Raw genomic sequence first — 24065 nt, 5'->3', positions numbered from 1 at the left:
AAGAAGAAGTAGAAGAAGAGTAAAAAAAAAAAGAAAAAGGAACAGGAAGAAGAAGACAGGGTCATGTTGGGCTAAGCTCAGCTCGAGGCCTCAACCCTGACCTGTCCGTTGGGCTAGGGTATCTCAACCCCGGCCCTATTCGGGCTCAGGGTGGGCTAGGTCGGGCTTGGGCCGTCAAGGCCAAACTTGCACCCCTAATATAAGGGTGTCAAAACCTAGCCTGAACCAGTAAGACCAATCAAAAAAACCCGGACTGAACTGAACCGATCTTTATTGGATAGATTTTGGATTGGGGTATAATGGGACTGGCTGAAAATCGAATCGCACCGAACTGACTGATATCCAAACCAAAAATCAAACCGAATAAAACCAATAAAAAATATTAAGTATAAGGTTATGAATAGGTGAATCCATTGATTTCAATATTAGTAAGAAAATTTATGATTGTAAGGAAAATTGTTACAAATCAATGAGTATGTGGTTATGAATAGCAAAATTGATTTGTAACAATGCTTCCATTGATCTCCTTGTTCACTATACAAAATTAGTTGGATAGTCAAATGAATGATTTGATAGTAGAGTTCATTTTGTGATTTCAATATTAGTTATCTTCTCAGTGATTAGTTATTTATTGATTTCAATATTAGTTATCTTCCCCTTACAATTAATGATAAATAATGATATGATTTGTAACAATGATTTTGCTACAAACTCTATTTATCCATTAATTAATATTAGTTATCTTTCCCTTACAATTTATTCATCTTTGTTTAGATTACAATATGAATACTGTCAAAGCAATTTTCCTATTCATGGTTGTTTACTTGTTTGACTTGGGGAGGGTTAAAGTGTTTTTATCGAATCTTTTCTTATTACAAGTTATGAATGTAAGATTTCATTGTGTTTCAAACCTGAAAACAAATCGATAGAAACCGATATTAACCCGATATTGAAAAACTGAAAAAACCCGAAACCGCACCGGACTAGACCAAAATCGACCAAAAACCGAAGTTTGTTAACAGTTTGATTTTGGTCTAACTCATTCCGAAACCAAAACCAATTCAGCCTGATCGAAAAGCCAAACCGACCATTTGACACCCCTACCCCAATGTGCCATTTTGCATGCTCTCATTGGGCCCCCCACCCCCCACGTCGTAGGGCCACATTCCTCCATAGAGAACGTCGGTCCTTTATAGAAGAGGGTTATCTGAACAAGCAACAAAGCGGAGCACATCAATGAATAATAATGAAATAATTCCATACATTTAAGGCAATAGCTAGTTTTATGTATAGGTATCAGATCGACTGGTACGGTTGATCCGTTTTAATATTAACTATGATCAATATCGATAGAATACTGATACGTATCGTTGGAATCGACAAAAAGTAGTATTTTTTAAATTTTCGACAGATTCAGACCAATACCGTCCAATACATATCAATGTCGTTTTGGTATCGGTTATGACCGATATCCGATTTGATACTGCAAACTAAAACTATGGGCAAGATGTCATTTTATGTGAGGAGAAGAGAGGGAAAAAGAGTGCTAATGTACACTCCACATTGAGAATTGTTCTCGTTTTATTTTCTAAAAATAAAAAACTAGCAATTGGTTCTCTATAAGGCACTGATCAGCCATGCCTAAAACATTCGAACTACAAATAGCTTGTCTGATGGTTCAACCCTTTTCCTTGGATGCAGCTGACTCAATAAGTCATGTCCAACTACTAGTGAGATTGATGGTTTAAGTAATCGGTGTTGGATCGCTGATCCGTATTCGTATCGGTAGATGGGTTTGATTCCGTATCGTTGGTATTAATATAATGCTACAAATCAAGGGTAAATCTGTTAAAAAAATATCACCAAAAGTGAGGGTAAAACCGTTCAACACAAGTCGATACAGGCCAATATTTGTATTTGTATTGTATCGATATCGGCCAATATCAATGCCAATTACTTTAACATGGACTGAGATTACATTCTCTCTCAATGTAATGCCTTCTGTCTTTTTTATCATCCGAGAATGTAAAATCGACCTAGAATGCATACCAAACGTTGCCTAAAAATACTTTTTTTTTTTGAATCCAATAAGAGAATACTTTATCATAAGGTAAGAATATGTATAGTTCTTACCACAAAAAAACAAAAAAGAGTATATATAGTAGATGTGAAGTGATTATGTGGGAGCACATTAACTTGGTCTTTTTGGGTCAAATAACAAACAAAATATCATTAACGTGGTTCATGACTTCATGCGTAAAAAATTGGTCAAATGTTGCCAAAAAAATTAATAAAAATAAAGGTCAAATGTCAATATCGATCTATGGATGTAAGGCAATGGGGAGAGTTAATTGATGATAACCTTAGTGAATCGTTATCCCTTCCAATTCGCTACCTTCTTCAATTCCTTCAATTCTTCATGTGGGGGTAGAAATGATCATCCTACCCCCTGCCCCAAAAACACTGTCCAAGGTGGGGTCCACTCCCCTAATCCCCCCTATTAGAGGAATTGGAGGTGCCCATGAATTGGAGGTGATAATTATTCTAACCATAGTGACCATTGGACTGAAATAAACATTGGGCTCAACAATGCTTTTTTTCCCACTCAACACATGTGTATAATTGGAAAATCAGGTTTTGATTAAAATGAGTCACTTGAGTTGAATAAAAAAACATTAAACTTGATCAGGAGTCATGAAAACTCGCTCAAGTTCGAATCAATTCGAGTTTTTATTGATTTGGTGTTTGATTTGGTGTTTTTACTTGAGTAACGTGAAATTCACTTTTTATTAAGTCATGTACTATTCATGGACCATTAGTTTGGTCTACATCAACAAAACCATAGAATTTTTATTTGTTGTCTTTAATAGGAAAAAAAATCTCTATTTTGTGGTATTTCCTATGTCCTCTCACAGGGTAGATACCCAGGTGTGCTCACCCATTGGCCCAGACGCTTGTGTAGAGAATAAAGACCATGCGATCAAGTTGAGATCTGTTGCCCTCTTTAATATTAGCCCATTTTTTTCTTCTCATTTCTAGAACAATCATAGCTTTAATCCCACCTCATTCGGAGAAAGAAATGGAAGATATTAAAAAAACAAGAAAAAAGAAAACATGACTCATTCTAACCAAGTTCGACTCACCAGATTTTGAAACGAGCAAATCGAATCTAAAATCCTGATTTTCCAACTATGATGTGCATAGTGGTAGGTCTGATATTTGTTTCAATTTAATTATTAGGGGAATGTTTTCTGTGCCGTAGTGTAGCCTACGTCCAGGCACATGGGCAGCTTGTGCAGGGGTAAGATGGTCATTGTGCCCACCCCCATGTGCCTGGGCACAGGCTGTACTGCGGCACAGAGAACAGCGGCCCTTAATTATTTTGTAAATGGACATTAGCTCTTGGGTCTGTTAAAACCTTAGGATTGCATCAAATGATCTACTGTAAGTGTAAACCTTCTCCATTGTAGAGAAGGGGTTTACTGTGAGGTTGCATGGTCTTTGCGTCAATGTGGGACCCGATACGAGCATACACACAAGCATCTAAGGAGAGGGGCAAGGTGATAAATTCACTACCGCATGTGAGAGGGTGTAGGGAACACTGCTGGTTAAAAACCAGTATTTCTTTAAAGTAAAGTTGAATCGAGCATTTCCTCGCAAAGGAATCAAATTCTGATTCTCTAATCCAAGAATTGTTCAGATTCTCGTACGGCATCTGCCACACATATGGAATCCAGTCACTCTCTTGGATTCCATTTGTGCGGTAGATGCCGTACGAGAACCTTATCCAGCCTCCTCTAATCCACTGTAGATATTCATTAAAAAAAGGAATCATTTGAAAAGAACAGTTGGATTGATTGATTCCAACATAATCCGAATTGATTGCCTTGTTTGGTCCAGCTTTAAGATTATGGTTGAACCCATTCAACCACCTTGTTTTGGTAAAAGAATTGGTTGAACCTCTTGAATCGGACGGTCAGCAACTTAGCTTTGCAAAAACGAATAACCGGACCCAAGAGAATGGAAACATGTGGTTTCAATTTTTAACCCAATCAGCGGGTGACAAGAGAGAGAACCAGAGGTCACCCGTATGGTTTGAGGTATCGGTATCAAATCGCCTGATATAACCGATGCTACATTGTTTTGAAGGTGATCACTATCGATAAATGGTTGATATTGTATCGATGAAATGGTATGGACATGAGTTTAAATAGCCAAAAATCTGATTTTTTTTAAAAAATATCAGGGATAAACTTATCGGATATGACCGATCCATGTCGATACTATACTGGTATGGTATCGGTTTTGACGGTGACCGATACCAGTGCTCTAAAATCTTGGTCACCCGGTCCGGTTTATTTAAGAACAATGGATGTGAGTAGAACAGAGCCACATATTTTCTTTTTAAAATGGTCAGTGTATCGTCATCCTTCTCTCCCCCCAACTGCCATGTCTGGCTCTTGCACAGGCCACATAACCGTACTAACCTCGAAATAAAATAGGTTCTTCTCTCTCTCTCGGGGTTAATAAATCTTCCATTACCAAAGTTTCTTCGCAGCAATTAGTAAATCTAAGAAAAGGTCAAACATAATTGGGGAAAAAAAAAAATCTTTTCTAAGAAGAAAAATAAAGCAGAAGAAGAAGAAGAGAGGAGAAATCAATAAATCAAAAGTTTCAATTTTTTTTGTTATTTTGGTGTATTCTATTCATTCTTCGACCTCTCATGATCAATGGATTCCGATCTCTGGATATCTCGCCTTGCCGCGGCAAAACGCCAGTACGCGTTGCAGCATCATCAGAACTCTCAATTAGGTTTTTTTTTCTTCTTGATCTTGTTCCTTTTCTAGTATTGTAGGATTTTAATTCTTTATTTGATCTTTTCTTCTGTGTAAAAATCTGATGTTTTTTTTTGGTGGGTGGACGTGATTGTTATTAGATCGGTTGAGCATCGATGATTTTGAGGTTGAAGAGGAGGTTCGCCCTGATTTCCCCTGCCCGTATTGCTATGAGGACTACGATATCGCCTCTTTGTGTTCACATCTCGAAGACGAGCACCCATTCGAGTCCAAAGCCACCGTGAGTTGTTTCCTCCATTAATTGTGACTTGCGATTTTTATTTAATTTAATTTTTTTTTATCATCTATAGATTGGAAAACCCTCTTAAATCTATGGTTACATTGGTTGGCTGATTTGATTTTGTTTTAAATCTACGATCTTGTTCAACGTTTTCCTCCTATGATGATTTTCCCTTGATTTTTTTTTTGTTAAAAATGGCTGATCAGTCATCTTATTTTATTTTATTGTTGTTTGATTTGGTTGCTCTGATATTAGATTGCTTCCATTATTCGTATTTTGATGTTTGTACCTAAAGACCCTGTATCTACTGCTACCTTCATTTCTTACACTGTTGCTGTGATTTTGATCATTGTTCCCCCAACACCCCCCCCCCCCCCCAAAAAAAAAGAAGGTGAAACAATTATTTCGTTATAAGAGTTGAAATATGACACGGAGAAATACATAGGAGAGGTGTACCCCGATTTATTTTTTATTTTATGCTTTCTTTCCCTGGTTTTTGGTCATCTTTCTTGATTCTGGTTATTTCCTTTTTTTTATAAAAAAAAATAGTTGTTACACCATTTGGCTTGTAATTTAGCCACCCATGGCTATAACTGCATCTACCAAAGTGAAGTGTACAAAAATCAATTGCAAACAACATATTATGGTGCCCTGAAAAGTGGAGATTCACTTTGATGATGGGAATCCATGCGAGAAAATGCCATCTCAAACCCTGTCTTACAGGTTTTGAATGGGATGACCACTGCGGGGCGTGGATAGTTGTAAGTTCTTAACCTGGATGTAACCTGTTGGTTAATCTAGTTGAATTGCCAACCAGAACCCTGTTCTGGATGCCTAATTTGGCATGACGGTGGAGGAATTGCTGCCTGGGGAAATGATGGAGAGAAATGTGTGATAGTACAATTTCAGGATAAAATGCTTTCCAAGCAATTATTTGCATTTTGTTTTGAATTTTTTTATATTTCTACCAGTTTTTCTGATGTTTTCCATGAATTTAATTTTGCATTCCCATGAATTTGGTTATGCTTTTTCCCTTTTATTGGGAACCTGATGGGTTTCTAGCATAATTGTCATGTCATCTAGGCGACACAAGGTGTTGGAGGGGGCCTGGATGCAACGCGGTACCAACAAGGTGTCTAGGCGTCCGGCTAGGCAACCTAGGCGTCGCCTACTATGCCTTGGCAACTATGTTTCTAAAAGCATAAGGTTACTAGATTCAGAAATTCAGTGAAACCAAAATTGCAGTGATAGGTTTGAAACGAGATTTAAGGGAAATTTGATAACCAAGAACCAGAAACTCAGATGGCTTAAAAATTGATTGAAGGTCAAAATTATGGCCGAGAATAATTCTGCAAAAGATGAGTCTGATCATGGTCTGATCTGGAGTTATAAGGGAATCCTGTTAGGATTGTTAGGATTAAGATTCTTCAAAACAGAATTTCAGAAGTGTCCATCAATTGGAGATCTCATGGGGTTCAAATCAGCAATTAAAGAGTATTAAAACATTAAAAGATTTCAGCAATAGTATACGAAATACTAAGGCTCTCTTTGGTATGATTTTGATTTCAATTTCAATTTCAATTTCATATTGATTTCATGAAATAAGTCAACAAATAGATTTTTGGGCAAGAATTGGAAATTGTTTGGTTGCGTCAATTGAAATAATTTCGTCAAATAGAAATTGGTTTGTTAGTTCGGAGTTTAGTGTGATCGTTGTATTCCTTTAAAGCTTAAAGGAAAGTTCTATAGGACTGTTGTACAACCGGATATAATGTATGGGGCAGAATGTTGGGCTGTTAAGAAGTGTCATATTGAGAAGCTATGTGTAGCAGATATGAGGATGTTAAGATCGATGTGTGGAAAAACTAGGAAGGATACAATAAGAAATGATCGGATTAGAGCTGACTAAGGAGTTGCCCCGATCAATGACAAGCTCCAAGAGAGTCGTTTGAGGTGGTATGGTCATGTCCAACAGATGCCTAGGGACACCCCAGTAAAGAAGAGTAATATGATCTCGATTGAAGGGGTTAAAAGATCTAAGGGAAGGCCTAAAATGACCATAGGTGAAGTTGTGAGGAAGGACTTGCATAGCCTAGGTCACGTACCAAGTATGACATCGGATAGAGCCTATTGAAGGGCAAGGATCCATGTAGCTTAGTTGAGATTCTCTTGACCTACTGGGCTGTGACTTGTTCCTCTTACTTACATCTTCCATTTTCTTTGTATTTCTTTTTATTTTCCATCTTTCATTTATCATTTTCCATTTTTGCATTTCTTATCTCATCCCCCATCTCTTTATCCCCCCTTCTTTGTTTAGACCTCACTTTTCCCTTCTTTGTTTTGTTAGGATCCATGTAAGCCGACCCCATTGAGTTGGGATAAAGCTGTGTCTGCTTGTTCTAGAAATAGTTGATGCAGGTTCATCATAGAAATTGGCTTATTTCTTTAGAAATAGGCCTAGGGTTGGGTTATATACATGTTGGGCCTTTGTTCCCAAGGGTTTTGTATGTATTAGGCAACTTTAATGAGCCTAAACTAGGGGTACATAGGTTGCATATGGGATTAGCCCAATACTTAGTTTATTTTTATGTTTTTTTAATTGAACCGGTTCAAATTGGTTGCATCCAATTGGTTCAATTTAAGTGATCATGTGACTTGGTTAAGTGGTCATGTGACAACTTAAGTGGTCATGTGATGTAAGTTGGGCTGGATGAGGACTCTATAAGTCCAGACATGTTTTGAGTCTATTTCTTTTAGTATTGTAGTTTCCTAGTTAGTTTAAGTTGCCTAATAGGTTAGGGATAGGGTTAGGCCATTTCTTTTTAGTGTCTAAGTCTATTTTTGATTCTTCTATAGAAGTTTGTAAGGGAGGCCAGCATTGAACACTAATTTGATTAATAAAAACTCAGCTTTATGCTTGCTGCCTGTGCTCCATCGTGAGTGTGCCTTGTGAGTAATATCAAGGTGAAGGGATTGGTGGATCTCCAGTCGACTCCTTGCATCGTGAAGATCGGGAGGGCTGCTACTTATCTCCTTGCATCTTGTAGATCGGGAGACCCCATTGTTCATCTTCAAAGCTACTGCCATTGAAGATCTCTTCAAATCCAGTAAGTTTGAATCTGAATTTTGTTTAAACCTTCTTCTTCTCACTCATACCCTAACTAGGATTCCTCCATAATTTCAAAACTGTCCGTTAGTTTCAAACCAAACTTCCAGCATATAACCCCCACACTTCTCCCTACACTTGATTTTAAAACCCAGCTCATAATTCCCACTCTATCCCCTCCATTCCTCCACTCCGTTAAACCCAAAACCTGCAATTCAATTCTGTCCAGAATTGCAGAATTTTAAATTTATCCAAATCCAATTATTTTTATCCCATAATGACGTCCTAGACCTGCATATTAAAGTCATATAAGACCCATTCCCAAATTCCCATCCTAAACCTTAGAATTAACCTAAAACCTAGTGCTGTCCAGTCGAACCAGCAACCCCTTTTGCTATTGATCCTGTTATCTGGCTCCTAGTAGGTCTCTTACCTATCTAGGACTACATAAATAGGTTTGGTAGTCTACTTTTTAGAATAGATTTTCACACTTAATTGAATACATTTCTTTGAGAAAGGGTTCATTAAGCCTCTTAGTGTGAGGGAAATCTCCCATGCCACACCAATGGCAACGTGAGGAATGGTATCATCCACATGTGGCTCACATGGTCTGGAAAGGAGGAAAAAAACATATTAAGAGGGCATATGTTGCATTAGCCACATGAGTAAATTTTTCCTTACATTTGAACAAATTGGCCTACGCAATATGGAAGATTGAACATACTTCAGAGTACACCAAGTAGGCCCCATCAATTTGTCAAAGTGATGAAACAGATGTAAAAAATGTGGAAAAATTTGTTCAAATACTAGTCCATCTATGCTAGTCTTTAGTAAAATATACTAGAAAGTTACATAAAAATTCTGGAAACAGCCTTTTTATGAAAACAGGGGTAAGGTTGCGTACAGTATGACCCCTCCCCAAACCCCGCAGTGGAGTTGTAGAAAACAATGGAGTAATTACTTGAATATTGATAGAGAAGAAGAAGAAGATAGGACTAAGCATCCCACCTAGCCTCGACTGGAGCCCCACCAGCCATTAATGGTATCCCACCAGATAACACGGCATCTCACAGCAAATCTGAATCTCTCAGAATAAAGAAAAGGCTCAAGCCAAAATCTCATTAATCAAATTCGTGTACAAGGCTGGACCCCTGTACAAACTTATATGGAAGATTAAAAACAGACTTAAACACTAAAAAGGAAAGGCCTAACCCAATCTTTAAGTAATAAGATAGCATAAATTAACTAGGAAACTAGAATAATGAAGAAAATTGACTCAAAATAGGACTGGACTTGTAGAATCCTAATCCAGCCTAGCTAATACACTTAACAATTATTTAAATAAAGAAATAAAGACACTTACATAACTAATCCCGTATGCCTAGCCTCTACCCATATTATAGACCCATTAAAGTGGCCCATTACAATGAAAACACATTGAATCAAAGGCCCAACACATAAATAACCCGACCTTACCCAAAGCTTATTTTCAATAAAATAAGCCCACTTAGGTGATTTATCTGCATCAGTTATATTGCATGCTTAGGGGAAAAAAGGAGAAAAGAATGAAGAAGTATAACATCCACTCTCCAAGTTACCTTGCTTCTAATTCCACATAAAAGATTGGTGGAAACTGATTTTTTTCCTCTCATTTATGGTCTTGATTGATTTTGCATGGGGTTATGACATTACAAATCACTCACCTTCATTTGTACTCTTTTGTTTGCAGGTTTGTCCCATTTGCTCTGTCAAAGTTTCAAGAGACATGCTCAGTCACATTACACTGCAACATGGGCATCTATTCAAGATATCCTTTCAGATTTCATGCGGGAAATGAAATATGTTAAAAATAGTTTCTTTTATATGATTCTGGAGTGTCTGCTTGTGCAGTTAGTTATAAGTTTTTAATGAAGCTCAATGACACAGTTGTTCCCTTTAACTAAGAGATCACTTGCAGAGACGGCGCAGATTACGTAGAGTTGCAATTCCCAACAGTCAGACCCTGTCTATTCTGGGTCGGGATCTTCGTGAGGCCCATCTACAGGTGCTCTTAGGTGGTGGTGGATATCGGTCAAGCAATGCTACTGCATCTAATGCAGTTACTGACTCATTTCTTTCATCACTTGTATTGAACTTTCCCACATCTGAAGCAGATGAAATTTCAAAATCTGCAGCTTCCAGTGCTGAGGATATTTCCGTAAAGAATGTAACCTCAACACATCCATGGAAATCAAGGTACCCTAATCCCCTCCGCAAATCTCCCCCCCACCCCCCCCCCCCAAAAAAAAGAAGCCCCTCATTTGATGTGGATGGAGCTGTGTTTCATATTAAATTGCTTTCTACTTGACTAATGATGCCCTGGTCAGTTATTTGATACCTTTTTTCGTACATTATCTTTTGTGGAATTTCTTATCCCAGATTTCTACCATTTCCATATATCAGGCTCATATGTTTTAACATAAAATACTTTAACTTATCTGCTTGAAAATTAGTTGGTAGGTGGTTCAAGCTACCTAGATCTTCTCACTTGTATAAAACATTTTTAATGGCTCGAATATTAGGACTTGTACAAGCTATTTGTCTGATTTGGCAAGTATAATCATTTTTTGCAAAGTTAGTAGAGTAAAATCTTTTGGCTTTTAAATTTTATTTTATTCATAAAACTGCTGTTGCATTCTATCTATCTATCCGTTCATCCATCCATCTATATTTTGCATCCAAAACAATGGATTCTGAAGTCATTGCTAGCTAGATATTAGTTAATGTGTAAATATAATGAAAAGATTTTCTAGATTGCCATTGTTGGAAGCTCTCCTTCTCTCCTTCTCTCCTTGGTAGGCAGGTATATATGTGCATGAATTTCTGTTTGTATATGCTTTTGTTAGTTGTTTCTAAAGATAACAATATAAACTGCAAGTTCATATTTTTTGATTTAGTTATGATCATTAAAGCAGCTGTAGGTTACACTCACAAGTATGAATGTGATTCTGGTGAATATATCTATATCCATTTCTCTTGGTTTTTTTCCAGTCATGACTAGTCAAACAAAATTTATGCTGTTGATTGTCCCAAATTTTCTTATAATGCTTAATAAACTCAATATTTTATAAGAATAATAATAACTTATTCCATTAGCATAGTGGATCATTTATAATCTTTAGTTCCTAATATTTTACAGATTCCTAGAGATTCATAGGTAGTAGTAACTATTAGAATGTCGTGCACTTTATTTCCCCCTCTTTTGCTGAATAATAAATTGGATGTTCTCCATGAATGTCATACAGTACCCAACAACTATAGGGACCCCCTTATTTAAAAAAAAAAAAAAGGAAAAACAAGACCAACTTCGATGTAAATTGTAAAGTATAAGATATATATCAGTTCCTTTGGGCTATTCATTTCAATTCCTTGGAGTCAGTTATCTGGCATAGCACATGAACAAATAAATAGAAATTTAACATATGGGTTCTGTTTCCCAGCTTGGCCTTTACAGAAGACCTTCCTTTATAGCCCTATTAATTATCTGCAATGTCGTAGAGCAGGTGGGGCCTAAATTTTGTTTGCAAGTGGGTTCCAGGTTCACTTGCTCAGGTGTCAGTTTCAGTTCAAACGGAGTTTGCCATGTTGCAAAATAAAGCTTTAAATTCACTTAAGAAAAGGAATCTTTTGAAAAATGGTTGAAAACAAATGGATGGATGGAAATTCCAATACATGGAGGGGTATATACTTGAATTTGGCTCTGAAATTTGACACCGAGTGAGACTGCCACAATTGCCACTTGCGACGTCAGCCTTCCATGTTGCATAATTGGGTAGACCACGTAGGAAGGCCTTCGATGTGTGCCTGCAAAGAACCTTTTTCCATAATGGATCATTCTTTTTTATTATCAGTGCTTTAGTAGATATAAAGAAGGAAAACTATATTGAATGATGTTTCTGGAACTTTATGAGTTCTAAATTCTTTCTTTCCTTGCAGTTTCGATCCCTCATTGAGCTCTGAAGAACGGGAACAGAAGATGAAACAAGCTACTGTTAGAGCTGGTTTCGTGCAAGATCTGCTTCTATCTACTCTTTTTGGAGACTGAAAGAGTCAGTAGGGCCCCACAAACAAATGGTAAGTGATCTACTTGGTAATCTGATTGGAGATGGCAAGTTTGGGGTCCTGATGGTTGTTGGGTTAAGTGTATTTGGGACGACCCAATACAGGCCTTCTTCGGATGTTCTGAAGCAGCAGTATTAAATGGTGATGGAAGTATCCCATCCGTTTTCTGCTTTCTCATCACCAGAGATGTACAACGAGAAGTGGATGGTCTACTAGTAATTTGAGATTGACCATCTTAATGTTACCTCCCATTAGTTAATCTATTCTATATTATGACATTTTGATGCCTTATTCCTTGCTAGTAAGAGAACTTAGTTGGATTAAAATGTCTATTTGTGATTTCTTGTTTAATTAGCAAACCAAGAGGCTTTGTGAAACTTACTAGCGGTCACTTGCACTTGTTCATAGGAGAGTCCAAGAGCATCATTTTGCTAATTCCTTGTGATCCTTTTTTTTTTTTCTGGATAATATTCTTGGGGTAGGGTTTTTCTTCAGCCATGGTCACCAAGGTGTTCGGATGGTGTTGAGAGGGTATCAGAACAGTAATGGGGTATCATCGACTTCGCACTATAGAGGGGAAAGACACTAATAACCCTACATGGGTGTGTTTTTTGCTAAAATTAATTTCTTTTCCTGATCACTTCTTCCAACTAATACAGCAAGTCTCTCAGCTGCAGGTTGAAAACCTCTACCATGACCAATTGGGGATGGTTTTTCAATCCTTCCATATGTTTAAGATGCTGGTGTATTTTGGGAACATCATGACTTGTTCTACTAGTTTGGACAAAAAGTTAGTTTACAAGAAGAAAAACAAGAACAACAACTACACTGTCTACATGGATCCTTTCAAAACAACATAGGGAAAATTGAGATCCGCACAAAGGGGGAAAGGAAGTAAAATGAATGAAGAATAAAAATGAAAGAAATGAGATAAGAAAAGTGAGAAAAGGAAAATGAAAAATGAAAAATGAGAGTAAGAAAAAGATGATAACCCAGGAAATCAGGAAAATTTTAGTTACATAGTGTCGACGACGTGGATCCCCCTCTATTAGGCTCTAGCTGAGGTCATACTTGGCACAGACTTTGGTAGTATGGGACAATAGGTTAGTTTACTTGGGAAAAATCTCTATCAGGGCAGACTAACACAGCTAGCCATCAATTCAACTCCAGTCTTGTGATTGCTCTCCAGTTTTAGTAGTTGTAAAGGATACAGGCCTTGCTAAGATGGCATGGTTTCTTTCCACAGTTGAACTCTTCTTACTGAGTAATCCATTTGTTTGTTTTTAAAGGGAAAAACTTTAATCAAGTGTGCTAAGTCACTGCTAACAATTGTTGATAACAAACATTGTCCTTTCGTTTGCAACTTTGCATAGATATTTGTATTTGTGGAGCAACACGGTTTTAGTACGAGTCCCTTTCTGCAGTGTCGGTGTGATACTGAAGTCTGCAACCATGTTGAGCTTTCTGCTGGTATTTTAGACAACTTTTGGATACCTCTCACCATCTTAGGTAGGGCATCTATCTTTCACTTCTGGAAATCACAACCTCAAGAATTCGGTGTTATGGATTCGTCGTTATGGAAAAAAAAAAAAAAATGTATCCCCCACCCTATTTAATGGTTGGGTGGGTGTGTCTAAATTAGGCTTGCCGTATATTGACTGGTTGAAACCTGAGACCGGCCGGATTGATTGTGATTGGGCATTCTTGATGCAATATAATGGCCCAATGGTTGTCTGTTTTTGGACCGATCGAATATTGTGATCGATTGATGGTCTGATCTGATCGGTTGACACCCCTAGTTGTAATGCCCAAAAAAACATTGTATTGGAGTCATAAGCTGCTTAGGAAAACCCTTGTACTTTTTAGTTGTTACCAAGAACTAAAAAGAGCAACCCAGTTCATGAGGCTCCTGCTATTGTAGTAGGGTCGGGGAAGGGCAGATATATGCAGCCTTAACCCCTGCTTTGCAGCACAGACTATTTCCAAGTTTTGAACCAACAACCAACAAGTTGTAATAGTGCAAAACCGTTGACCAGAAACTATTAAAGGTGAATTTCCAATCAATTTTTGAAGTTTCAGATCTCTATGACTTCACATGTGTAGAAACTAGAAACTAATTAGATTGTCCATATCTTGAGTCTCATCCTGAGCTGCGATGTGAATATCATTGACGAAAACCAATTAAGTACCTCAAAAATGAAAATTTCAGACATATTTTGCCATTAACAAACTGTAAAATTCGAAGGAATACTTACTGTTTGAAGAGATATTTATCTAGGTGTTATTACTACTCGTACAACCCCCATTCTCACATCCATAGTAAATTCGAGTTTAATACGTGAATTATATGCGTCCCTGTATTTTTAGATAATGACTGTAATTGTTCACATATTTCCAAAGAGTGAAAAACACGCGCACTCTATATTATTCCATATTAAACGTGTAGTATATGTACTTTTTTCAACCGTTTAAATATAAAAAAACAAATGGAAAAACAGCGGCACACGGTTGCATCAGACATGTCATCCCTACGCCTTAACACAGGGGTGCACAAAATGACCATCATACCCCTGATCATTTTCAGGGTTTCAGGGGGTGCGACGTTCGTAAGGTATTCTATCTCTTAAGTCTTAATTGAAAAATAGAGACAGAACTCATAAGAGAATACTTTTGACAAGAATATGAAACTGATATAAAACTCCTTAATGATGCAGCTTGATGCTCCTAATTTCAAAGTTTCATATTCTTGTCAAAAGTATTCTCTCCTGAGTTCTGTCTCTATTTTCCAATTAAGATTTAAGAGATTGAATACGTTAGGAAGGATAATCTTATGTGATATACATGTTTGTTGCATAGTGAATATATGCTCATATTTTTTATTAAAAAATTATATTAATATGTACCGTATTATTGCCGCACAGATTTTTTTGTGCCAAATTTTTTAAAAAGTATTATTGATGCACAGTTTTTTTTTTTTTTCTTTTTTGATAGGTTATTGATGCACAGTTTGTTTAACTTATCCGTGCCCAACTTATTTACTCTACCATAAAATTGTTCTATCTCATCCGGTTAAACCTACATTGATGGTTAGGTTTTTTTTATTTTTTTGGATTGATCTCTTTTAGTTCTTAAATTCCTCATTGAAGGTAATGTTTAGATATGAAGAAAAGAAAAAAAAAATGAATTTGAGGAGAGAGAGACATAAATCAATCATTCATGATCTTTGTCTCATTATATTTTTCTCTTTCTTTTCTTGGCATCCAAAACATAGCCATGAAAAGAAAAGAAAAACATATTAGATGTGTACGAATAACGAAAGGGGTAGAGGTATTTGATTGAAGAGAAAAAGATCTCTACTTGGTGGTGTTTTCTATGCCCTCTCAAAGGGACATCGTGAGATGACGTCTCTGCCCCCTGGGTATCTACCCAGGGTGCTCTCCCACCCGTTGGTCCAGATGCTTGTGTAGAGACCATGCGGTCAAGTAGAGATCTCTTGCCCTTTTGAAATTCAACACGTCTGTCCATGTGATAGAATAGATGCTTTGTGATATTTGGTAAAATAACAAACTTTTGTGACAATAATAATTCACCGTTTTTTATTTATTAAGAATTTATATATTCATATGTAAAAAGATGACACCGTTAAATATTAGGAAACAAGAATAATTATTTAATGTGGTCTACAACAAGCTAAACTCCTACTTCGGTGATCCCTTTTCGGCAACCACCAAAGCCTGGTGCTGCTGTCTCTGTTCATCCGCTTCTTCTTCTTCTGCTTCCGCTTGCATGTGTTGTTGATAGTATCGGAATGTTACTACAGAAATAAATGCTGCAGAGAGAGAATTAGATGAAGTTGAAAATGATAACAATAGCATACCATGTAGATTTTTTACAAATAACAAAATGACCCGAAATTGCAATTGCAGGCACATGCGATAGGTTAGTATTCATAATTACTTGATGATTACAATTAGGATGCGTTTTCTTCCCTATCACTATGCCTAGTGAAGTATAAAGCTTCACTATTTGTCACATAACAATACATGGGTTATTTTCCATGTGATAGAAGACTAGACAAGCATCTCATTAATACAATTTCAGCTTAAAATGAGTGAAGTAGCTAAAATTACACAAAAATGTCAGTTCCTGTGCCCCAGTCACAGTCCGTGTGAATTTACCATTCAGCCCCCAATGAAATAAAAAATCACACTCAAGTACATCCCCCTACACAGCCTCTCATTGGCCCTCACGCTGGTGTAGGCGCTACACGACCCTTGTATTTTATATTCATCTTCATTGGATGGTATTTTGGTAATTTTATTAAAACTTTGAATCAAAGTTTGAGCAACTTTTTTTGCTTACTTTGGATTAAAATTTGACCATTGAGATCTACGTGAGGTCTGCTATCACATGAACTATCAAGTGACAAATAGTGAAGCATTATACTTCACTAGGCATAGTGAGGCCTAGAAGGACCTTGGATGAATTGAAAGGATTTCTATGGACCAGGGAGTTGAGATATAGGCATAAGGCCAAATGTTCTCTGTGCCGGGGCTCAGCTGCACCCAGACACACGGGGGTGGGCAAAATGACCACCTTTCCCCCTGAATGGCAGCACAGGCTGCGGCCAGACATATGGGGGGTGGGTGAAATGACCACCCTGCTCCCCCCTAAATGGCAGGCCCATGTGACTGGGAACAGGCTGCACCGCGGCACAGAGAACATCAGCCCTAAGCATAAAAACAAACTTATGCAGATACTATGGCAAATGAATATGGAAGTAATTTGATGGACATACTCACATACGTCTGTATGCAACGGATAAAACAGAAAACGTGCAATGAAAGAAGTGACAGTGTACCTGCTAAAACACGGGTCTTCACAGAAGACAGATTCCAAAAGACTGTAGCTGCTGATGCTGCCACAATCTTCTTGTGAGAGCAAGCTCCCCATGCGTCCCATACACAATATCTCAAGTACTCAACTGCTTAATCAGAACAGACATTTTTTACAAATCTGTTTAAGTGAGGAACACCTGTCGCTTGAAAGCATTGGGGGAAGGAAGGTTCCAACTCCACATTACCTTTTTTATTTATCTGCTCAGAGTAACAAGAATAGAACTTGGGGGCAGTGAAGCTTACAAAAAATCCTGCATAGATTTATAGAATCTATTACAGAATTTGTCTAAAGAAGAAGTAAAAGCACCAGAAGACAATGCAAATAGAATTTGGGGATGTGGGTTTAAGACATTTTTGGCTAACCAATTGCAATTAGTTTCCTTATGGTTATGAAGTGGCCATATTCAGCTCCGAATAAGAGTATGGGTGCTACCTGCACAAGGAAACATGGGCTTTTGAATTATCTCTTTTGGCAATTCATAAACATGGGAAGAAGAGGAAGGATAACTGAGATAATGCTCCCACTTTTAGAGTCATTGATGGGTCTCCTGAGAAGACTTCTCTGGTCTTAGCAATAGCAAGGTTTGCAGCAGGAAGGATCACTCGAGCAGCCCGTATAATGTCGTCTTCTTTCAGCTTGAAGTCCTGCTTCTTGGATTCCTTGTTTCTGCAATGTCACCTCTACAACTCAGGGACAGAAAGATGAAATATTGAGAAGTACATTTCAGAGAAAGTGAGTGTTTGAATACCTTTGGGATAATGAATTGCAGAAAAATGATAAACCTAAAAACAAAAGACCAAGTTGGGAAACCACGGAGAAAAGGCTGCAAGAGATTCAGAGAAGCCAACTCAATATTTCCAAAATCACAGCAAATTGGAAGAATGTAAGTCCAGAGAAGACAGAGGAAAATGCCTACCTAAAGCTCAATCCTCCTGTAAAACAAGAAGACAGGAAACAGAGGGACCCAAACCCAAACCAGAGGCTTGATCTGGCAACATCCTTCCACATAATAAGGTCGGATATCAGCTGCCCAACACGATCTAAGCTACTTTGATCTTCATCGCTGCTTCCTGGGTACCAAGAAATAAGCATCAAAATGGTAAGAATCAGAGTTATACAAAGGGGAAAAAGCAAAATGAGGAAGTGAAAATCTGAATATACTTGGGGATAAGCTTGAACAAGGAACTAAAGGGACTAGACTTAGATTCTCCCTTCGAGATCGATTACTCTGTTTTCTTCTCCTTGGTTTCCCAACCTCATCTCCCAGACCCACATCCCTTTCTTCTCGGATCTCTAGTTCCATTCGCTTCCGAGTCCTCCTTGCGTTTCTTGGGGAAGGACATGCCAACAGAGCCATGGAAGCAGCTCTGCTCTTGCATCTTCTGCGATGGCTTACCGGCTCAAGGACTTCTTCCGCCATTTCCGTTCTTTCAAGGAGCCGGGTTCTGGATCGTCGAAGAGGGGAAGGAGAAAGGAGTAACAGTTCTTGAAGAGGAAGAGAGTTGGTGGAGGATCTCAGAGAGAGACGAGAGGGCGAAGGAGTTTTCTTAGGTTGTGGAGAAGTGGAGGGAATGGGATCAGGAGCGAGATTTTCGGCTTCGACACCTAAAACCCCGATTGGAGGGAGAGGAGAAACAGATTTTCTTCGTAGACGGGGACCCGATTGATGAGATGGGGGAGTAGAATCCATGGCAGCATGCATCTTCAGACTTCAGTAGTTGGTTTTTGCAGGAAATTATTGGCTTTGCGTTGGATTGATAGAGAAGGAGAGCAGTAGATGAAGAAGAGGCTTTGCACTCGCTGATGGTGATGATGAAGTAGCCGTTGGAGGTATTTCTTTAATGGATTTTCACAAGTTTGAAATTTGAGGTGATTGGGTGGGGACCATATTACCATAAAGGACTATAAAACGGTAAGAATCGGACGGTGATTCTCCTTTTTTAGGTATTTTTTTAGTTCCTTTGGTTCGGTTTGTAGGGTCGATTTGGATAACCAAAAAGTCTTGGTTTCTTTGGATTCCGGAATTCTTTGGAGGCTTTGGACGGTCAGGGTTTGAACATATAAACTGTAGCGTTTTTTTTATTTTTGGTAGAAAATGTAAACTGTAACGTTGGGAGATGTGTAATTGTAATGTTACATGATAATCTTGTTGTAGCCGTTGCCCGTTGGTTGTGTATGGGCTATTTGGCTTAGATTCATCTTTTTATCCATTACTTTTATTCGAGTACTAAATAATAATGCTGAGGGTTTTAAAGAGGAGAGAGAAAATGATTAAAAAGAACCAGAGGCCTAAAGGTAGGGGTGTCAATTCTAGGCCCGCTTGACATGATCGATCGAGCCTGTTTGGTTAAAGCCTGGCCCGGTCGATTCCAGTGTGAGGTCTAAGCCTGTCGGGCGTTCAACTGGACCGATCGATTCCAGGCCCGACCTAGCCTGCCCGATTACAACTTGACCTAACGGTCCTAACCCAATTCATTTAAGATTGCTTGAAATTCCCAATTTACCCTAAGATACATTTTTTATTGATTAAGTTGATTGGATGAGTAGCTGGGGGCATAACTAGAAATATAATTTGGACATGTTAGAGCAATTGATTATTATTTTTAAGCTTTGGGTTGATTGACCATACTTTTGATGTCTTTAAAAAAAGAGTAAATGACACTTGAGATACCTAATGTTTGCAGAAAATACATCTTGGGTACCTAACGTTTGCAATTTCATGTCTTGAATAACTTACATTTCACTAATGTTACATATGAGGTACTTTATGTTTCAATAATATTACATTTAAGATTCCTTATTTTTTTTCATAATTCTAATATTACCCCTCCTCACCCACTCGCTCTACTGCTCTTTTTCCCGTTCCCTTCCCTCTTTGCCATGCTGTATCACCATTGTTGGGCATTTCTCTCTCTCTCTCTCTCTCTCTCCAAATCTCCCCCTACCCTGTCCCGGCCTTAGCTTCTCCGCTTAACCCTCGTCCCCCACCTGTTGCCCCCACCACCAACTTCTACCTCCACCCTCCCGTGTCCCTCCCACACGGCTCTACTTATTCCCGCACCCCTCTCTCCTCCTCCACCCCTCCCCATTCTCTCTCTTTCTCTCTCTCCCCTTGCCACGCAATTCCCACAGCCCCCTCCCCTGCCTTCGCAATTCCTGTAACCCTCTCCACTGAATCCATTCGCTTCCTCAAACCATGGAAGAATTGGAAATAAAAATCAAGGCAGTCACATTTTTTACAGTTTCAATTTTGTGTGGTTCCAAGACTTTAAGGGGGAACAATGGGGTTATCAGAAAAAAGAAGGGTGGGATGAGAGTGGGGATTGTCGAATCAGTCCTGACATGTGGATTGGAACTGGGAACAAAAGAAGCTCAATCAAATTCTCACTGGGTTTTGGTGGAATTTTCAAGGAAATTAGAGAAATTGTGGAGAGATGATCGCAAAATTATGCAAAATGAGGTCATCACTCATTGCTCATTGTAGTAGAGAGGGAATCGCTAGACAATGGGACGGGCTGAAAGAGAAACTCTTATGTCTCTCGCCGTCTGTCACTTTGTAATTGCTTAATTTTTCTCAGATCCCAATAATCTCTCTCGTCCTCTTTCGCAAGACCCAATTGACAAAGACCCAAGTTAAGAGGGAAATGGAAGGATAGCTTGAAAGGTATATCTATTAAGGGGTTACAGGGGAGGGGTATTGCAAGAGGTGGTAGTAGTGTCGGAGGCGGTGACGGTAGTGGTGGTGTTGCGTTGCTGTAAAATTATGTTTTGGGGGTATAATTGGAAATATAAAAATAGGCACCCCAAATATACTTTCAAAAACATTGGGTACCTTGGGTGGATTTTGTCTAAACGTTGGGTATCCCAACTGTCATTTACTACAAGAAAAAACTCATCAATCCATTCAAGGTAGTGGTTTCACATCTCCTAGTGGTAATCAATCTGTTTATCTCTCGTTGGTTATGTCATTTAATACTCCACCAACGTCCACATTTAGTGCTCCTCCAAAGTACACTTAGTGCTCCACTAACATCTACATTTAGTGCTTATCAATTACCATTTGTGTTCAGCGGTTACAATCCCAGTGAAGCAAATGTGGTTTTAAGTGCATCCCGTGAAGCAAATGTGATGATCTAGGTTGTCAAGCCTGGTGCTCCAATGCCCACAGTGACTTTACCAAGTGTGAAGAATATGTTTAATATATCTTCTTGTTTCGTTAGCTGGACTATCAGCTTCGTTTCTAGGGATATTATTGGTTGTATCCATTCCCTAACTCGGAAGGTCTCGTTTATGACATGTAAGACAGGGTCATATTCCATTCATTGGTTTCTAAAGCTAAATGTTTTTGAAACCTTGTGTAACACATGTCTTCTAATTATCTAAATAGAATTTTATTTTACCAAAAAAAAAAAACCTCTAATTGAGCCTTGTGTGCTATTTTAAGTGGTGTTTTTTTTTTTGGGGGGGGGGTAAGAAGTGATGCTCTTTCTTTACACTATAAAAAACATTTAGGATGGAAATCTTAATGATCAAGTTATTATTTAATTAATAGATAATGGATTCATTAAGATGAATAAATAATGAATATCATCCTATTAGCCCGGTTAAGGCATGTTTAAAGACCGTTTAGAATTAAACAGGCCCATAGGCCAGTTAAGGCCCAATTATAGTAGCCCAATTATAGCCCGAGACCGATCGAGCCTGACCAGGCCCAACACGATTAGCTAAATGAGCGATCAAGACGCAAGACTTGAGATTGATAGAGCCCGGTTAAGCCCGACCAAGCCCGACAAGTTGACACTTGACACCCCTAGCTAAAGGGACTAGACAATGTGGGAGATCTTTTACCTAAATAATAAATGGGCAAAAGATGGCTGCCTGGTCAAGTAGCCCCTGCACCAGTGTGGGGGCCCAATGAGAGCATCCAAGTACATCAACATAGATGAGATTTTTCATTTCACAGGGGTAGAGTAGGTAATTTCAGCAACTCTTGTGTCTATAATAATAAGTGAGAATTTTCTTTTTTGTTTGGGAGCATATGTTTTGCCAATAGGAAACACTAACTCATACCCCCCCTTTGGAATAATTAAAGTGAGGCAAGGCAATTCATTAGCAACTTGGGAATCATCATTTTCTATTAATTTTGGTTCGACCTAGCCCTGTGATTCTGGTTTCTATTTGGAATCCTATTCTTTACTTGTGAGTGACTTAGGATACCATCATTTTGGTATCAGAGCCAAACCAACAGTAGCTCTAAGACTCTTGAATCTCTTGCATAATTATTTAAGATTATGTAATATATTTATCAAAATATGCCAGTAATATCTGAAGAGGTAACCGCCCTAAAACAACGTATAGATATTCTCTCTCATACACCATCTCATGAAACTAACGATGAATTATGGATGGGTGATAGATTTCCAGCTCATTCCACCACGAACCATATCTCTCGTGCAATGAGAGGACCACAAAGACCTTCAATTCCCTAGCTCTATTGGAAGATGCCCTCCATAGCCTTCTTATGATTGGACCAATAGATTTAATGGTGACTCCCAATGAGTAAGGCTTGAGTTTAAAGAATACAATATGAAATTAGGTCCCAAGTGTTCCAAGATTAGTTGAATAGTTTGAAAAACTATCTTGAATGGTTTGATTTGACAGAAGTCCAGAAGATATGATTTGCTAGGGCCAAGTTAGTAGGATCAATAAGAGAGTGATTGGATCATTATGAACGACGGATGCAAGCACGATGAACAACTTTACTACATTGGCTAAGATGAAAGGGAAAGTTCACAAGCAAGAACATGCCTACTAATTACAAAGCTCATTTGAATTATAAGTTAAACACTTTTCGTTAAAGGAAACTTGTTCAAAGAAAATTATATGGAGCATTTTGATGCTCTTGTTGCACGCACGAGACTCTATGAGGATGACACAATTGGTGTCAAAGTTCAAATCTGGTTTGAATCCCAAGAAATGTAAAGAACTGATTGTACATGACATTTATGGTCTATAGTATTGCTTCTAGAAGGCGTTGTTAGCTGAGAAAAATGTGAGAGGTCCCTACAGAGGCTCACATTTCAAGTTGGAGAGTACTTGAGGAATCCTACTGGAGGAATCCTACAATTACTAGACTACTTGTTTGGCAACCATACACACCTATGGTTGTAAATGGATAACCAAAAATTTGAATTCGATCCGTATCTGTATCCATTTAGGGACATCCGTATTCGTTTAGAGATATCCGAAAAAAAAATTCAAATACTCCGATAAAAATTCATCCAAAAAAAAATCCAAATATTTAATAATAAAAAACTTAAATAAATAATGATCTTGCGGGTTTTTGAAGATTCAACAAGTTCTAAAATATTAGGAAAAGAGAATCATGATCTAAGCGATATGGATTAAGAGTGAATTGTATCCGCTAGGGGGAAGAAGACTCAGGTTACACAAGACAGAGATGTAAACGGATGGTCAAAAATTCAAATTCGATCCGCATCTGAATCCATTCAGAGGTATCCGTATTCAACCAGGGAATATCCGGATCCGATCAAATCTGATCCGTATTCGAGCCGAATCCGATCCATTTACAAGTCTATCTACACCTCTTACTAATGTTAAGGGCAAGACCCTTATGGATGACAACGACAAGATGAAATGTTATCACTGTCAACAATATGGGCACTTCTCAAAAAAAATTTTAAAGCGACAAAGAAGTACCAATGATGTTACTGTTTATGAGACTAATGAAGAGACACAATGTTGTGATGGAGTTCCACTTGATGAAGAAGAGACATTAGACCATGACATTGATAACATAGAGAAGACCTATGAGGTCAATATGATGTGTTGTATTCTAGCCACTAAAATGAAAGGGGACGGA

At 38.2% G+C, this 24065-nt stretch overlaps 2 protein-coding genes across 3 annotated transcripts; one reads left to right on the top strand and one right to left on the bottom strand.

The window, feature by feature from the left end:
• Positions 1-4582: 4582 nt before the first annotated feature.
• On the top strand, positions 4583-12674 carry LOC122640558 (protein DEHYDRATION-INDUCED 19-like). The gene is made up of 5 exons (XM_043833782.1): positions 4583-4812; positions 4937-5076; positions 9912-9989; positions 10134-10417; positions 12158-12674. Exons 1-5 carry the CDS (start codon positions 4731-4733, stop codon positions 12264-12266), a joined length of 693 nt encoding a protein of 230 aa, XP_043689717.1. The 5' UTR covers positions 4583-4730; the 3' UTR covers positions 12267-12674.
• A 3273-nt stretch (positions 12675-15947) lies between these two features.
• LOC122639462 (reticulon-like protein B18) lies at positions 15948-18939 on the bottom strand. Of its 2 annotated transcripts, XM_043832330.1 has the most exons (8): positions 18344-18939; positions 18099-18252; positions 17931-18005; positions 17707-17848; positions 17545-17614; positions 17367-17432; positions 17145-17267; positions 15948-16112 (listed from the first exon to the last, which is right to left on the bottom strand). In XM_043832330.1, exons 1-8 carry the CDS (start codon positions 18882-18884, stop codon positions 15982-15984), a joined length of 1302 nt encoding a protein of 433 aa, XP_043688265.1. In that variant the 5' UTR covers positions 18885-18939; the 3' UTR covers positions 15948-15981. The 2 variants fall into 2 exon arrangements, with proteins under 2 accessions (XP_043688265.1, XP_043688266.1); XM_043832331.1 differs by lacking the exon at positions 17707-17848 and having other exon boundaries at positions 17931-18003; positions 18096-18252.
• Between the last annotated feature and the right edge of the window lie 5126 nt (positions 18940-24065).

The sequence above is a fragment of the Telopea speciosissima genome, chromosome 9 (genome assembly GCF_018873765.1).
Source record: "Telopea speciosissima isolate NSW1024214 ecotype Mountain lineage chromosome 9, Tspe_v1, whole genome shotgun sequence".
NCBI classification, from domain to species: Eukaryota; Viridiplantae; Streptophyta; class Magnoliopsida; order Proteales; family Proteaceae; genus Telopea; species Telopea speciosissima.
Note: the sequence above shows the minus strand (reverse complement) of the source record. Positions and strands in the feature narration are given on the sequence as shown.

Bases quoted from the DNA above. Each gene is read 5' to 3' on its own strand.
- LOC122640558 (XM_043833782.1), top strand. From the start codon at position 4,731: ATGGATTCCGATCTCTGGATATCTCGCCTTGCCGCGGCAAAACGCCAG. The intron at 4,813-4,936 runs GTTTTTTTTTCT...GATTGTTATTAG, and splicing joins TCATCAGAACTCTCAATTAG to ATCGGTTGAGCATCGATGAT. The intron at 10,418-12,157 runs GTACCCTAATCC...CTTTCCTTGCAG, and splicing joins ACACATCCATGGAAATCAAG to TTTCGATCCCTCATTGAGCT.
- LOC122639462 (XM_043832330.1), bottom strand. From the start codon at position 18,884: ATGCATGCTGCCATGGATTCTACTCCCCCATCTCATCAATCGGGTCCC. The intron at 17,615-17,706 runs GTGGGAGCATTA...TTCCTTGTGCAG, and splicing joins ACCCATCAATGACTCTAAAA to GTAGCACCCATACTCTTATT. The intron at 17,268-17,366 runs GTAATGTGGAGT...CTGATTAAGCAG, and splicing joins TGAGCAGATAAATAAAAAAG to TTGAGTACTTGAGATATTGT.